This window comes from Heloderma suspectum, chromosome 1, assembly GCF_057233095.1.
Source record: "Heloderma suspectum isolate Gila_16-S chromosome 1, 16-S_ref, whole genome shotgun sequence".
NCBI classification, from domain to species: domain Eukaryota; kingdom Metazoa; phylum Chordata; class Lepidosauria; order Squamata; family Helodermatidae; genus Heloderma; species Heloderma suspectum.
The window spans coordinates 371,444,119-371,460,202 of NC_139458.1; the positions used below are offsets into that span (position 1 = coordinate 371,444,119).

Sequence of the window (16,084 nt, forward strand, 5' to 3'; positions counted from 1 at the left end):
TATATATCTATAATCTCTAGTACAAACATGTAATTCTTACGTTTCATAATTATAAACAAAAATGGTTATAGGGATTTCATAAAAAGTTATCATAAAAATAATTATTTATTTATTTTTGAGTTTCTAATATTTAAAAGTACCAGAACAACATATGTCCATCTTTGCTTTTCTTATGGCAATCTATTTTTTTTCCATAAAACTGTATAATGGTGTCCATACCTTTTAAAAATAAGTGTTCTTCGTTTATCTTCCTTCTAAAATTATTGTGTGATCTTTGACATCTTTGCACATTCCTTTAGCTTAGAAAAACAGCTATTGAACAAAGTGCAAACATATTATAAGGAACCACTGGGACTCACTGGCACCAGTCCGTCCCACACAGTTGAAAGTAGCTGATTGGAGCTGTGGCAAGTGGCAATGCCAAGCAGTGTCATCACAGGCCACCTCCCCTCATCAGCTGGGCCTAAAGGGAAGACAAGCTGCAGCTGCTGCCAATGACAGAAGATTGTGTGACAGGCAAGACATGGTTGGTGGTCTCCAAGTATCCAGGAGTGGCAAGAATGGGGAGGAAGGATGGCAAAAGAGAAGGATAGAGGAGGAATGCGAGGGACGAGTATTGATAACAGCAAAGAGGTAGAGAGAAGAGGAACCCAGCTAGGGGAAGAGACCCTTGGATGGGCACCTCTAGATCTTAAGGACTTGCTCCAGGTAGGACTCGATGGGTCCGGTAGAACCAAAAGCACAGAAAGGGAAGGTCTCTCATTTTACCTGGTATATCAACTGCTGTTGGAGATGCTGTCCTTGTGCAAGGAAGCATTCCTAATCTTCACCACACATGTAGCCAGACTCCCTCTCTTCTTAATTAGCCAAGTTGAACATGGATCCAAAGAGCAAGTGGTTGGCTTCAGCCCTCCAAGCACCTTGTCCACATCCACCGGCTAAACAGGCTGAAATCCATCCATGAAAACAGGATAGACACCTCAGAATTGTAGGCTACATTCAGGAGGCAGTCCCCAGCTGAAAGAAGAGGTTGACGTTGGCACATAATGATATCCTACAACATACGATGCCTTATTATTTCAGATTTTTGCATAAAAGAATGTCTGGGGAGTTTCCTACAGGGTCAGTGGGCTGATCTGAGACACTTTTATCCATAGAATCATAGAATCATAGAATAGTAGGGTTGGAAGGGGCCTACAAGGCCATCGAGTCCAACCCCCTGCTCAATGCAGGAATCCAAGTCAGAGCATTCCTGACAAATGGCTGTCCAGCCTCGTCTTAAAGGCCTCCAGTGTGGGAGAGCCCACCACCTCCCCAGGTAATTGGTTCCATTGCCGTATTGCTCTGACACTCAGGAAGTTTTTCCTGATGTTCAGCCGGAATCTGGCTTCCTGTAACTTGAGCCCATTATTCCGTGTCCTGCACTCTGGGATGATCAAGAAGAGATCCTGGCCTTCTTCTCTGTGACAACCTTTCAAGTACTTGAAGAGTGCTATCATATCTCCCCTCAGTCTTCTCTTCTCAAGGCTAAACATGCCCAGTTCTTTCAGTCTCTCTTCATAGGGCTTTGTTTCCAGTCCCCTGATCATCTTTGTTGCCCTCCTTTGAACCCTCTCCAGCTTGTCTGCATCCTTCTTAAAGTGTGGTGCCCAGAACTGGACACAGTACTCCAGATGAGGCCTAACCAGTGCTGAGTAGAGGGGAACTAGTACTTCCCGGGATTTGGAAGCGATGCTTCTATTAATGCAGCCCAAAATAGCATTTGCCTTTTTTGCAGCCACATCACATTGTTGGCTCATATTCAGCTTGTGATCGATGACAATTCCAAGATCCTTCTCGCTCGTAGTGTGGTTGAGCCACGTATCCCCCATCTTGTAACTGTGCATTTGGTTTCTTTTTCCTAGGTGCAGAACTTGGCATTTGTCCCTATTAAATGCCATTCTGTTGTTTTCTGCCCAGCACTCCAGTCTATCCAGATCACTTTGAATTTTGTTTCTGTCTTCCAAAGTATTAGCTATCCCTCCCAATTTTGTGTCATCTGCAAATTTGATCAGCATTCCCTGCACCTCCTCCTCCAAGTCATTCATAAAAATGTTGAAGAGCACTGGGCCCAGGACTGAGCCCTGCGGTACCCCACTCGTTACCTCTCCCCAGCTTGAGAAGGTCCCATTGATCAGCACTCTTTGAGTCCGATTCTGTAGCCAACTGTGGATCCACATGATCGTTGTTTCATCTAGCCCACTTCGAGCAAGTTTGCTCATCAGGATATCATGGGGCACTTTGTCGAAAGCTTTGCTGAAGTCGAGGTATATGTTGTCTACAGCATTCCCACGGTCTACAAGGGAGGTGACTTGATCAAAAAATGAGATCAGATTTGTCTGGCAGGACTTGTTTTTGACAAATCCATGTTGGCTTTGAGTAATCACGGCATTGTTGTCAAGGTGCTTCCAGATGGATTGCTTTATGATCTGCTCCAGAATTTTCCCAGGGATTGATGTCAGACTGACTGGTCTGTAGTTCCCAGGTTCCTCCTTTTTACCCTTTTTGAAGATAGGGACAACGTTAGCCCTCCTCCAGTCATCTGGCACTTCCCCGGTCCTCCATGATTTCTCAAAGAGAATAGACAGCGGTTCTGAGAGTTCTTCTGCCAGTTCCTTTATTACTCTAGGATGCAGTTCATCTGGCCCTGGAGATTTGAACTCATTCAAAGTAATGAGGTGTTCCTTGACCATATGCCTGTCGATCTCAAGCTGCGATCCTGCCCCTTCAGCCTGTACTTCGCCTTTGCCAGGGGGGTCATAGACCCTCTTTTGGGAGAAGACTGAGCCAAAGTAGGAATTGAGCACCTCTGCCTTTTCTTTGTCATCTGTTATCATTTTGCCATCCTTATTTAATAGCTGAACAACCATTTCTTTCCTCTGCCTTTTACTATGCACGTAGCTGAAGAAAGCCTTTTTGTTGTTTTTAGCATCCCTCGCTAACCTCACCTCGTTCTCCGCTTTAGCCTTCCTGACGCCATCCCTGCAATTCTGTGCTACCTGCCTGTACTCTTCCTTTGTTACTTGGCCTTCTTTCCACTTCCTATATGTGTCCTTTTTTGTTTTCAGGTCATCCCTAAGCTTTTTGTGAAGCCACATTGGCTTCTTCTGTTGTCTTCCACCTTTTCTTCTTGTTGGAATTGTTTGTGATTGTGCCTTGAGAATTTCCTTTTTTAAAAGTTCCCACCCATCTTGGACTCCTTTTCTCGCTAGCATTGTTTGCCATGGGACCTTACTGATCATTGTTCTGAGTTTATTAAAATCAGCTTTCCTAAAATCCAGGGTACGCGTTTGAGTACACTCGGCTTTTGCTTCCCTTAGAACCAAGAACTCAAGTACAACATGGTCGCTTTCCCCCAGAGTTCCTGTAACTGCTACTTTATCCACTAAGTCATCTCTGTTGGTTAGGATCAAGTCAAGGATAGCCGATCCTCTAGTTCCTTCCTCTACTTTCTGTAGGAGGAAGTTATCCGCCACACAAGTCAGGAATTTCCTGGAGGGGCCATGTTTTGCAGAATTTGTCTCCCAACAAATATCGGGGAAATTGAAGTCCCCCATTACTACTACATCATGCTTCCTTAAAACATTGGCTATTTGCTTTTCAAAAGTTTCATCCTTGGCTTCTCCTTGATTGGGTGGCCGGTAGTAGACTCCGACCACCAGGTTCCTTTTATTCTTTGCTCCATTTATTTCAACCCAGATGCTCTCGATGGGGCTACCAAGCTCCTCCTCCTGTATTTCTGTGCAGAAATATGTATTTTTCACATACAGTGCAACCCCGCCTCCCTTTCTGTTCCTCCTGTTCTTTTTGAACAAGTTATATCCTTCAACTGCTGTATTCCAGTCATGAGAGTCATCCCACCAAGTCTCAGTTATACCTATCAAGTCATAATTTCCCTCCTGTATTAAGAGTTCAAGTTCGTTCTGTTTGTTTCCCATACTCTGGGCATTAGTATATAGACATCGAAGACCATGTGCTTCATAGTCTGGCTTTCTTCCTACATGTGTCTGAAGACTATTATTGGGCGCTATCAGCGCTGTTCTCTCCATTGCAGTGCATGCGCCTACGTCCATTGTTACCCCCAACATTACATCTCCCTTCCCCGTAGGATTCAGTTTAAAGCCCTCCTGATGAAGTTCTTCATGCTGTGGCCAAACACATTCTTCCCAGCCTTTGTGAGGTGCAACCCATCCCTAGCCAACAGCCCATCTTCCAGGAAGTATAGCCCGTGGTCCCAGAATCCAAATCTCTCTCGTCGGCACCACCTTCGTAGCCAGTCATTCACCCGGAGTATTTTTCGTTCCCTTTCTATCCCTCTTCTAACTACTGGAAGGATGGATGAGAAAACTATCTGGGCCCCAAAGTTCTTGAGTTTCCTTCCCAAAGCTTCAAAGTCTGACGTGATCTCTTCGTAGCTCCGCTTGGCGGTATCATTTGTTCCCACATGGATGAGAAGAAAGGGATACCTGTCAGTGGGCTTTATGAGTGCAGGCAACCTTTCAGTCACGTCTCTAATCTGTCCTCCCGGGAGACAACATACCTGGTGAGTCCACGGGTCTTTGCGACATACTTGGGTCTCGATCCCACGCAGCAAGGAGTCTCCCACTACTACCACTCTTCTCTTCTTCTTCTTGTAGGCCTGGGTTTCATCGCCTCTGTTTGACTGACCTTTAGCCTCTTGCTCACTCTCATGCAGGTTCCCCTGTGATTCTTCCTCTGCAGGCTGTCCTCCAGTCTCATCTGCAAGTACCTGGAATCGGTTCCACAGCTCCACCGCTTCCACTGGTGCAGAGTGGCGTCTAGTTCTTCTTCTCCTAACTGTCACCGTTTTCCAAGGAGTATCCTCTACTCCATTTTTCTTCTCCTCAGCATTTCCCACTTCTGCCTCATCTTGCTGTTGCTCTTCAAGCTTCTGGTCTGCCCTTTGCTGCTGTAGTTCCCCCATTCTGTCCAAGAACTCTTCGTGTTCTCTTATTCCCCGGAGGGTTGACAGTCGCCGCTCCAGTCCACTTACTTTTTCCTCCAGCAGTGTGATCAACTTGCACTTGTTGCAGGTGTAGGCCATGTTGTTCTCAGGCAAGAAAACAAACATGGCACACACCTTGCAGGTCACCACCACTGGAGAGTCTTGTCCTTCCATAGCCCCTTTTCCCTTTTTGTGTCTAGCTTTGTGATTGTTCTAGACTAGCCTGTGCCTGCTCCTCTACTCAGTAGAGGTTAAAAGCAGAGTCCCACTGGTGTGGAAGTGTGTGTTACAAGACAAATAAATGGGAAAAAGTTAGTTAAAAAAAATGTTAGGGGCCTCCCCCTTGACCTCCCCTGCCGAACTCCCCTAGCCAACTCCTGTTTGCTCCCCCTGTTCTCTCGCTCTGACCACTCGCTGTCTGGGAGCTTGCCTGCTTCTGTAGTCCCTGGACCAGCTGGAGCAGCTTGCTCTGCTCTGCTCTGCTCAGCTGGGAGGCGGGAAACAGACTGAAGCTTCCCGCCCAGTCAGCTGCTGGGAGTACTCAGGCCACACCCCTCCAATTCAGTTGGAGCTCTCAGAAGCTACTGGTGAGCTCACAGCCAGTCAGAAGGATAAAGGGCAGCACCCTGGGCTTCCTGCAACCCACTTACCTCTTAGCCTCTGTCTCCTTTGTCTCCTTTGTCTCTTCAACCACTGCAACTCCCCTGGCCAACTCCTGTTTGCTCCCCCTGTTCGCTCGCTCTGTTCGCTCGCTCTCTGGGAGCTTGCCTGCTTCTGTAGTCCCTGGACCAGCTGGAGCAGCTTGCTCTGCTCTGCTCTGCTCAGCTGGGAGGCGGGAAACAATCCTGTGTAAGCAGGACTGAAACAAGTGCACACTGCATACATAGGAGTTGACTTTTTGTCCATCTAGTCTAGTATTGCCCAGTATTATCTACTGCATAAGATATTAAGGACATATGGATCTATAAATTGCCACTTTGCCCTTAACATACACAAGTGGTAGTGTGATCCTTTCCTGTTCACTACTCAAGTTAATTTAAAGGAGGAAAGCAGCTATACACATGTATACTATTCATATCTGAAACAATGTACATGCATATTGGAACCAGAGTACAGAACATCACTAAGAAGCACTCCATAATGTCAGAAAGGGCCAAAAGTAAAAGGGCAAAGCATATGAGGGAGCATTTATGGAAAAAATGCAGTGGAAAGTATGAGAGAATCCATAATAATTGATAACTTGTGCTATCTATGTGGGTGCTAGAATCAGACTCTGAAGACTCATTTATTTCATTGATTAGCACTTACATTCAAAACAGATGTAAAATATTCCCAATAATCAAGTATAAAATACAGGGATATCTCACATATGGCCTAACAGGCTTACTTAAAAAAATTAAGCTAGCAGTTCCCAAGTAGGAGCTTCTTCCACAATGTATACACTTCATCCACTGCCCTCTCCACTGCAGTCCTTACTCTCATACCAAGAAATTATCTCACAAGAAATTCCCTCATAACCAGTGATAACCAAACTCACCCTGCACTGTGCCGAGGACTCCCCTCTCTTTTCATTGATGTTCCGTCTGACAGATTCAACACTTGAGTTCCCTCCACTCTTACCAGAGGTCACTGACAACCAATATTTTGATGTGACCAACTGACCCAGTGCTTCCCTTTCTTTTTTCAACAGCCAGAACCATTAAGATCTTTTCAAGACCCCAAAGAAGAGAAGCCAGGTCCACACCAATTTAATCTCTTCAAAGCAGCACCTATCACTGCTATCCTTTTTCTTGCCTCAGGCAGGGTAGGTCTATAGTGACAGGATAGATTCATAATTATGCCACCCAACACAATCCCAGCCCTATGCTAAAGCGAATGGGTGAAATCCATGTAACCCATCTCACTGAGGGAACAGCTTCCATCAACGGAACATGGAGGTGAGAAATTGCCCTCCCCCTACAGCTCCCCCCTCCCCCTTAACATCTGCTCCAGAGGGTTGGGACCCTTTTAAGAAGATGAGGGGTTCTTGGGGTTGCAAGGGGAAAGTCCCACTGTGCAAGGAGAAGTTCACTCACGTAATGTTGGATTTTGCCAACATTTTTTGCCAACCAAAAAAATAAGGGCTTCTGTTCTGGGACATGTGTAGAAGCCGAGGAATGAATGTGCTTCCCTAAATATCTCTTTTAAGAGAGAAATTAACTCTTATGAAACTTATTTTAAGATTATGATGTAGAGTGTTCTTGTGCTGTGGGATAACTAATGCTGGGAAAAATTTAAGCCTGAAGGGTACGTTACATGTATGGCACTGAATGGCACATCAACAGACAAGAACACAGGAAGAGTCCTGCTGGATCAGACCGAAGTTCCATCTAGTTCAGCTCCCTATTTCCAACAATTAAGAGCCAGAGTCTTCCAGGAAGCCCATAAGCAGAGCATGAAGACAACGTTCCACTCCCAGTTTGTCCCCCTGGCAATCTGGTGTTCAGAGGAATGGCACTAAGCTCTTCACCACTGGAGAAAATATCCCCAATTGTCAAAATTAGGAAGAGGTGAAGGAATATTAAATTATACCCTTCAATTGCTCGTATAGTTGCTGCCATTGTTATGCTCACAAGTAGTATCGAATGCACACACATTCCGAAGCTGAAGCAACCAACCTTGCTTATAGCTAACTGACAGCAGCTTGCAGAATGCAGCATTCATGAAGTGAATTTACTCAGTGTCACACTGAGAGTAGATTCAGGACACTGTTGAGAAGGGCTTCTATATCCTAGAGCAACATCACTTAGGATTGAATTTTCCCTTCTGTGTTGCTTTTATCTCAAAAGAAGGAAGCGATGTCCATGTATTATCCCTCCCATATTTTTTCTTTGATATCCAGAAGCTAGTGGTGTTTACTTCAGTGTGTATGTGGGCACTTCCAAATATGGTTATTGAATTAGACAGGCTGTATGGTGCAGGGACTCATGTCAATGGAACAACCCAGGATCCTGCAAGCTCCAACTTGATATTACTGTCTAGCTGACTTCCTGTCACTGTGACAACAAATCACTTACTGCTGTTCATCATGGAGACCTTTGGCTGAACTTGCCAATCATACAATCCCTCATTTCCCATTTAAGTTTTCCTTGTTGGGTATTTCCCAGGGATCCTGCAGGAACATTTGCTCACCTACTGAACTGCTGCTCCTGGGTTCTGAACTGTCTTCCACTTCTGCTGTTGTCCTTTTGCCTTCCTGCCTTGTACCTCCAAGGCCTTGGACTCTTGGAAAAACTAAATATTCACTTCCTTGCTTTCTACCTTTCCACCAGCCAGGTGGCCTACCTTGTGGTGAAGCAGTAGATGTTTGGGTTGGCCAAGTCCTGTCTCTTGAAATGCTCCTTAAGAACATAAGAAAAGCCATACTAGATTAGATGAAAGGCCTATCTAGTCCAGTATTCTGTTCTCATAGTGGCTAGCCAGATGCCTATGGGAAGCCCAGAAGCTGGACATAAGTGCAGTAGAACCCCCTTGCTCCTGTTCCCCAGCAATTGATATTGAGTTGCATATTGCTGCTGATACTGGGGGTAATACATAGCCATCATGATTAGTAGCCATTGATAGTCTTATCCTCCATGAATTTGTCTAATCTCCCTTTTAAAGCCATCCAGATTGATAGCTATCTTCAAGATTATAATAACCCAATCCACTTGTTTATGCTCTGAGGCATCTCTTGGTTGATATCTAGGCTTTAGTGGTTGGGAGGGAATGGAAAGCTTCCTTCTCTTTGTGCTGCTTTTATAGCCTGCCGAGGTCTTAATCCCACACTTTCAGCTTTTGTTCTTATACTTTGCATTATCATGTTTTAGGTTTCTGTGGGACAGGCCATCACCTTGTAGATGAGAGAATGGCCAATCAGTGGCCTGGGGACTAGATGTGACCCCCTCAGCTATTTTATTTGGGCCCCTGGCAATTTTTAATTAAAAGTGTGGTAAATGTTTGTCCATAGTTCTAATAATAACAAAAAAAGGGGGGAGGAATCAAAAGGTAACAGAGTCCACATTTTAATGTTACATTTGCCTTTTGGATTTATATATCAGGGGAGAGCAGATGGTACATCTGGAGCTTTTGGTAGATCTCTGGGTGATTTGCAAGTAAATTGGCAATGATTTCTGACTCCCTGTTGCAGCAACAAAATGACTGTCCCTCACTCTAAATTATACTGCTGCAATGAAGAAAGCTTGGGGTAATAGGAAGTGGATTTTTGTGTGGAAGGACTGTGAGCTCCATTCAGTTTTGATACTCAGAACAAATTCTTGGGCTCAGAATTCTTTAATTCTAAGTATATATCTTTTGCACTAAGCTTTGGTTCGTGGATCTTTAGTTCTAATAAAAACCAAAGTAGATTCCCCCAGCCTGAAGTTTGCCCAGCCTTGTTGAATGTAATGCCCCAGGTATGTTTGACCTCATGTGCCTCATAACTATGGAGCCTTTACTGCTAGATGATGCAGTCTTTAAAACAGAGCCTGGCCATTCATTTCAATGTGTGCAATACAGTACACTTCCAGTCTCTAGACCACTATTGATCATGGATAGCCAACTTCTGTATTCTCTTGGACTACTATATTCTCTAGACACTAATATAGCCTCTGGACTAATCAGACTCCATCAAGTTATATAATATAGTTCACATGTGCTAGCACGAATGATTCACAGATATGGACACATCCTTGGATATTATGGGATCTGGGTGGATGAGTTGAGGGCTTAATATATTTCCTGGAAAATACTCTCAAGGGGCAGATTTGTCTTTACAGAATGTGCATAAGAATGTGTATGATAGTAAAATACTAACATTTGTATGGAACCTGCTTGCAGTCTCCTTGCTGCATTTCCTTAAAGGAGAAAGTGGAAGGAAAGGTTTTAACACATTTTGATTAAAATTTGGTAGGGTCATTGGTGACTAAAGATAATATTGGTGGGGGGGCGGTAGGAGTGCTGTTGCATTCACTCGTCTCTGGTGTTGAATAATACAAATACTTGCTCAGCATCCTGTATCCTTAGTCTCCCATTTTTACCATTGATTATTGGGGGTTGAGCAGCACAGATGTGTGTTCGTGTGTGTGTACCCAAATTTTTCTGTTTCCTTCTCAGAAAGCATCCCCACAGAACTGCAAAGTATTCATTAAATGTTCCTGAATCAAAAAAGCAGCTGGGAGCTTTAGCATGAGAACTTTTAAAAGCGTGACATCTGGGGAAAATACCATGTGTGCACTATTCTGTTTGAATTGATTTTATGGATTTTATCATTTTATTTTTGACTAGCACAGGAGAAAAACATACCTTGGTGTTGTGTTTAAATGTACACTTGAATTGATCCGCAGTAGTGGTTTTCACATACCTTTAGGGAATGATTTCAACACCAACTTGTCTGCCAAGGGACTACTGTACATCTGCTACGGAACCCCTGCACACTGCAGAAGAGTATGGGCATATTCTAGGGCACATACTGAGATTAGGGAGGGGTGTGGCCAGAGCGGCTGGGCCTCTTCACTTAATGTGCACGAGGAGTACACTCCAGAACACACTCAACCACAACCCTCTGTGGCAGGGAAGATAATTAGAAGTGGGCTGTCTCAGGAAAGATTGTCTGCCTGAGGAATTCCTTATAAGCTTGTAAGCAGCCCCAGGGACCCTGTCAACCAGTTCAAAATCCCACTGATCTACAGTAATAGAGCTCTGACTCTTCGGCCCTGGACATGTATTTAAGAAACTGTATTGTGGGAAAGAGTGGACAAACAGTTCTACGTTGTGGGCCAGATTGAAAACCATGGGAGCCACTGCTGATATTGTATACCGGTAACAAGTAACTAGCAAATATGATACCATAATTAAAAATCTTGAAGAGGGGAGGCTTGTTGATATTTTATTCAGTATTCTTATCCTGAAATGAATATCCTCAAATCAGAAAAATATATGGACAATAGAAGGAACAATCAGTACTGAAATTAGGAAGCTGTAAGGCAGGTTTAGGGAACCTTTTTTCGCCTGAGATCTGCATTGCCAACCAGGAAATCCTCCAGGGGTTACATTGGGTGAGTTCACATGTCATGCTAAGCCACCCTGATAATAAGCCACTTATTATCAGGCTTATTATAGCCTGATAATAAGCTTGTCCGTTACTCCCGACAGACAATCACCCACCCCACAGCTTGCTGTGATATTAGGGTCCGGGCAGGCACATATGGGAGAAGACAAATGCTTTTCTCGCATTCAAACACTTATCTTCCATTCAGCTTTCATTCCATGCTGAATTGAAAAGAAGAGGTTTCTTTTGTAATGTAATGTACATTCTGTTATATGGATCCACAGACGCTTTTCTTTTTTCCAAATATGCAAATTTCTGTGTACAAATTAAGAAATAATAACCATAATTTAAGTATCAATACAATACAACTCACCATATCGGAGAAGACTGATTGGGTGACCTGTGTGCTTGCTCAGTCTGCTAACTGTTGATGGGCAACTTCCAGGCCCCTAGGCTCTCCCGTCTTAATGGTTCTTTGGCTTTAAAGCAGACCTGGACTGGACACCTCTTCAAATAGAGGATACCTTCAAATAGAGAACTGTCCTTTCCCAGATCTCCAAAATAGAGGACTATCGTCTGTAGAGTAGGACATCTGGCCACCCTAGGAAGAAGGCAATGTAGACATATTTGAACTTTTATCCACAACCTTGAGTTGAGAAGGTAACTTTAAAAATAATGGATATGACTGGCTACTTCTGGCAGCTGCAATCTGAACACAAGGACATCAGTATGCTTCTAGTGTGAATAACACAGCAACTTTTTCAAAGCACATTCTGCAAATTCTTTCTGGTGATAATCTAATTCTTCTGGTAATTCCTGTGGAGCAATGTATGAGCCACGTTTAGGAAGCCTATCATAGCTGTTAAAGTTAAACATGACTACAGCAGTGGGGCTTGTTTGAATTGTTGTTCCTTATTTGCCTGTAGATACAAATAGGCTACTCTTGCAAATCTGGAGTGTAACTGATTTTGTAGTATAAATAATGCAATAGTTGGTTATTTCCCCTTCAGTAACATTTATTTGGAAAAATATGTTTTTTCCCCTGACTCCTCCCTACAAGTTCCAATAGGTATGGGTTAGCCGTGGACTTGGTGTTGACAGGCAGAACTTTCAGAATTTTCAAAAAGTATAAAGTCCCCATCTCCTTGATTCCTCGCCCTGCAGGAGCACTTCAGTCTCTCTTTTCTGCCTGTTGAGGGCAGATGTATTTTTAGTTCAGTTGAGGGAGAAGTTTCTCTTTCCCACACACTTGCACAGTCATTCAGGAGGGACCTGGTGCTGGGGAGGGAAAGCTTGGATGGAGGCCTGGCTTTTTCTCACTAGGTGACTTCATTATGACTTCTCCTACTCACGTGCAGGCAGCCATTTCTCCCCAGCCTGTCTCTGCCTCAGTGAGGTGGAGATCGCTAGTGTTGGTAGGTGGGGTGGGGAACCCTTACTTTTCAGCAGGGCAGCCCCCCCATCTCCCCCCCCAGCACACTCCTGGCCAAGTTTACCCAAGCTTGTAGCAACTTCTCCACAAATAATTCTTGGGAGAGCCCCTCCCCCTCTATTGGGCCCTTTTATCCCCCCCCATAGATAGATAGACAGACAGACACGCGTGCGCGCGCACGCGCACACACACACACACACACACACGAGAAAGGAATTTAGATATATTTCACATTGGGGCTTAAGAGCTCTTCACAGTGGAAACTCCCCCTCACAAGAGGAGATCCCCCCCCCCAGGTTTGCAGGGTTTTTCCTACTTTCTTAGGAGGCACATCACCATCAGCCCACTGCCCTAGGGATCAGGCCTCTTGGCTATAGAGCCAGGCACTGTACCACACTTTTGTCCCTCTCTCTTCAGACCTCTCAGAAGATGAACAGGCTTGACTCAGGGAGGAGACAGAGAAGCAGGACATGGCATCCCAATTCCAGGTATTCCGAGCACAGAGCACAGCTCCCCCACCAACTCCCCAGGAGTCTAGTATCAACCAGGTGGGTGAAACAGCCACCCCAAAGAAGGGCAAATGGCCCTCGAAGTCCAAACATCTTGAGGTTCTGGCTAAACTACCAAGAATGGAAGCCCAAGAGGACAACTCCTCTTTGGCTGAGGAAGGAGAACCCTCTGGCTCGGATACAGAAATGTCCCCAACATCTTCTCTTCCCATGGGCCTTTCTTCAACGTATGATTGCCAGGGTGTCACAGGAGATCAGTCTAGCCCACCAGAGGAGGATGGGGCACCCACTGCTAACAAATACTGCCTTTCCATTGGATCCCAACTTTGAGAAACTGATCTCACAGGAATGGCAGGATCTTTCCAAGATCTCCAAACCTCCAAAATCGTGGCTCTCGCTTTACCACCTAAACAAGAGTAAGAAGCCCCATCTTTCCACAACTCTGGTGTGTGCAACAACTGTCGCTCTGGGCAAGAACATAGCAGTTTCCTCTCAAGTTCCCTGCAGAGGCCCCTCTCAAGGATGCTCAGGATCGGAAGCTAGAAGCCTTCATCAAAAGCAGTTTTGAAGCTGTGACGCTCTCTCTCTGGGCAGGCATTGCAGGTTCATACTTCGCTAGGTCTGTCCACTCCTAGATGGCTTGAAGGAGGTCATCCCACCCGAACAGGCCCCAGCATCCACCTTTACCAAGATTTCCATGTCTCTTGCCTTCCTAGCAGACATGTGCTTACACTCCATCACCATATCTGCCAAGGTTGTCGGTCTGAACATGGCAGCTAGAAGGCAACTCTAGCTAAAGAACTGGCAGTCAGATACTGCATCTAAGGTCAACCTTATATGCCTGCCTTTTGAAGGGGGTCGGCTCTTTGGTTCATCACTGGATAAGATCCTGCAGGATCTATTATTTATTTATTGCATTTATACCCCGCCTTTCTCCCTCTCGCAAGGAACTCAAGGCGGCTTACATTATCCTCCTCCTCACCGTTGTATCCTCACAACAACAACCCTGTGAGGTAGGTTGGGCTGAGAGTCTGTGACTGGCCCAAAGTCACCCAGTGAGCTTCCATGGCCAAGTGGGGACTAGAACCCAGTCCTCTGTCCTTTCTTCAACGCTGAAGCAGTCCTTTCACTGCAACAGACCTTCGTCCCATGGCCACCATCACTTCAACTGGGTGCTAAGACAGTGAACCCAGTCTCACAGATCTTGTGGAGGTTTCAACCCCAAATTCAACAGGGGCTCCAGCGGGCCTGGTCATGCGACAAAAAAGCCATTCCCACCTAAGAAGGACTGACTACCATGCCCTCCCCATCCAGGGGATGGCTGGTGGGAGGCCGGCTAACCCTGTTTGTCCAGGCCTGGGTGAACATGTCAAGGGACAGCTGGCTCCTGGATACAGTGGGGATGCTCTGAGGGGTTAATCTCTGAAATTTTCCCTGAAACTTCAAGGTCGTTTCCTGCCCTCCCTCCTTCCAGAGGATTGAGAAGACGCCAACTGTATCTTGTCGTGTTTAAGGAGCTTAAGAGATGCCAAAGTGATAGAGCCCATGCCAGACATAGAAAGGGTTTCTACTCAACTGTGTTCCCTGTCCAAAAAAGGGACGGGGGATGCACTTGATCCTAAATCTCAAGGAACTCAATCCCTTCCTGACGGTCAAAAGGTTTTGCATGGAGATGCTATCCACCATTGTCCAGGCCATCTTGCCGGGCTCCTTCCTCGCCTCAGTGGACCTACAAGATGCATATCTCCACATGCCATTCACAAGCATCACAGATGATTCCTCAGATTCTGCGTCCAGGGCCAACACTAGCAGTACTGGGCACTTCCATTTGGTCTCTCCTCCAGCCCCAGAGTCTTCACCAAAGTCCTGGCAGTGGTGGTGGCTATCCTCAGAGAACAGGGGGTGGCTATTTATACGTATCTCAACGATCTGCAAGTTTAGCCCCCTCCCATTAGGAGGCAACTTGGGCGCTGAATCAGACCGTGGGGTGCTTGACGCAGATGAGCTTCCTAATCAACCACAAGAAAAGTCACCTACAACCCACTTGCTCCCTTCAACACCTTGAGGTGATCTTGAACACGCTGGAGTTCTCCATGTGTTTGGCCCCTCACAGGGAGTCGACACTGCTACAAGCCCTGAAAGAGGCACAGTCATCTCACTACCTATCTCTTATCAAACTTTTGCATCTACTGGTCTCCTGCCCAGGTATTGTTCCCTGGGCAATGTTGACCACTGCTCAACTTTCCAGCCCCTACCAGGACAAGATCGCAGCTTCCATCCAGATTCACATCAACCTGTCACAGGGGGTTCGCCAGTCCCTGCAATGATGGCTCTTGACTCTACCCAGAAGAGAAGGGTGTCCTCTCATAGTTCCAGACAGGACTATAATAACAACAGATGCCTTCCTGAAGGGGTGTGGTGCCATGTGTGGCTCATTTTCCACTCATGGTTTATGGAACCTATAGGAGAGAAACCGCCACATAAACATCTTAGACCTACATGCCATTCACCTGGCCCTCCAAGCAGTGGAATATCTGATCGGGGCCACCATGTCCTGAGCCAATCAGATAACACAGCTGCGGTGGCCTACATCAATAACCAAGGCAGTTCCGGATCGGTGTCCTTACAGAAGGAGGTAACCCTTCTTCTCGAATGGGCCAAAAATAATCTATCTGCCATACACATAAGAGGCACTCAGACCATTCAGGTGGACTGGATAAGCAGACAGAGACTTGATCCGAATGAATGGGCTCTCATCCCAGCGTATTTGAGTTAGTAAGGCGGCACTTCGGAAATCCGTGCCTCAACCTGTTCACCTCTGCCCTGAACACAAGGGTCCCAGCATTCTTCAGCAGGCATTGGGACCATGTGGCTCAGGGGACAAACGCTGTAGTCACAAAATGGCCAAAGGGTCTGCTATATGCCTTCCCTCCTCTACCTATCATATCTCAGGTCCTAGCATAGGTGGAATTTCAGGGGGCAGAGGTCATCCTCATGGCCTCTTACTGGCCCCAGAGACCGTGGGCAAAGGACCTGGGGCTAATTCAGAGAATATACTCCTAATAAAAGAG

At 45.7% G+C, this 16,084-nt stretch overlaps 1 protein-coding gene across 25 annotated transcripts in view; it reads left to right on the forward strand.

The window, feature by feature from the left end:
• SDCCAG8 (SHH signaling and ciliogenesis regulator SDCCAG8) overlaps nt 1-16,084 on the forward strand; it is a 175,608-nt gene that overhangs the window by 66,323 nt on the left and 93,201 nt on the right. The window contains exon 14 of one of the 25 annotated variants that reach the window (XM_084828245.1): nt 12,922-13,014. The exons of the other annotated variants lie outside the window; for them this stretch is intronic. Within the exon in view, the coding sequence (XP_084684371.1) occupies nt 12,922-12,937 (16 nt within the window). The 3' untranslated portion in view covers nt 12,938-13,014. Of the gene's footprint in view, nt 1-12,921; nt 13,015-16,084 lie in introns of those variants that run through there. 25 annotated transcript variants of the gene reach the window in all.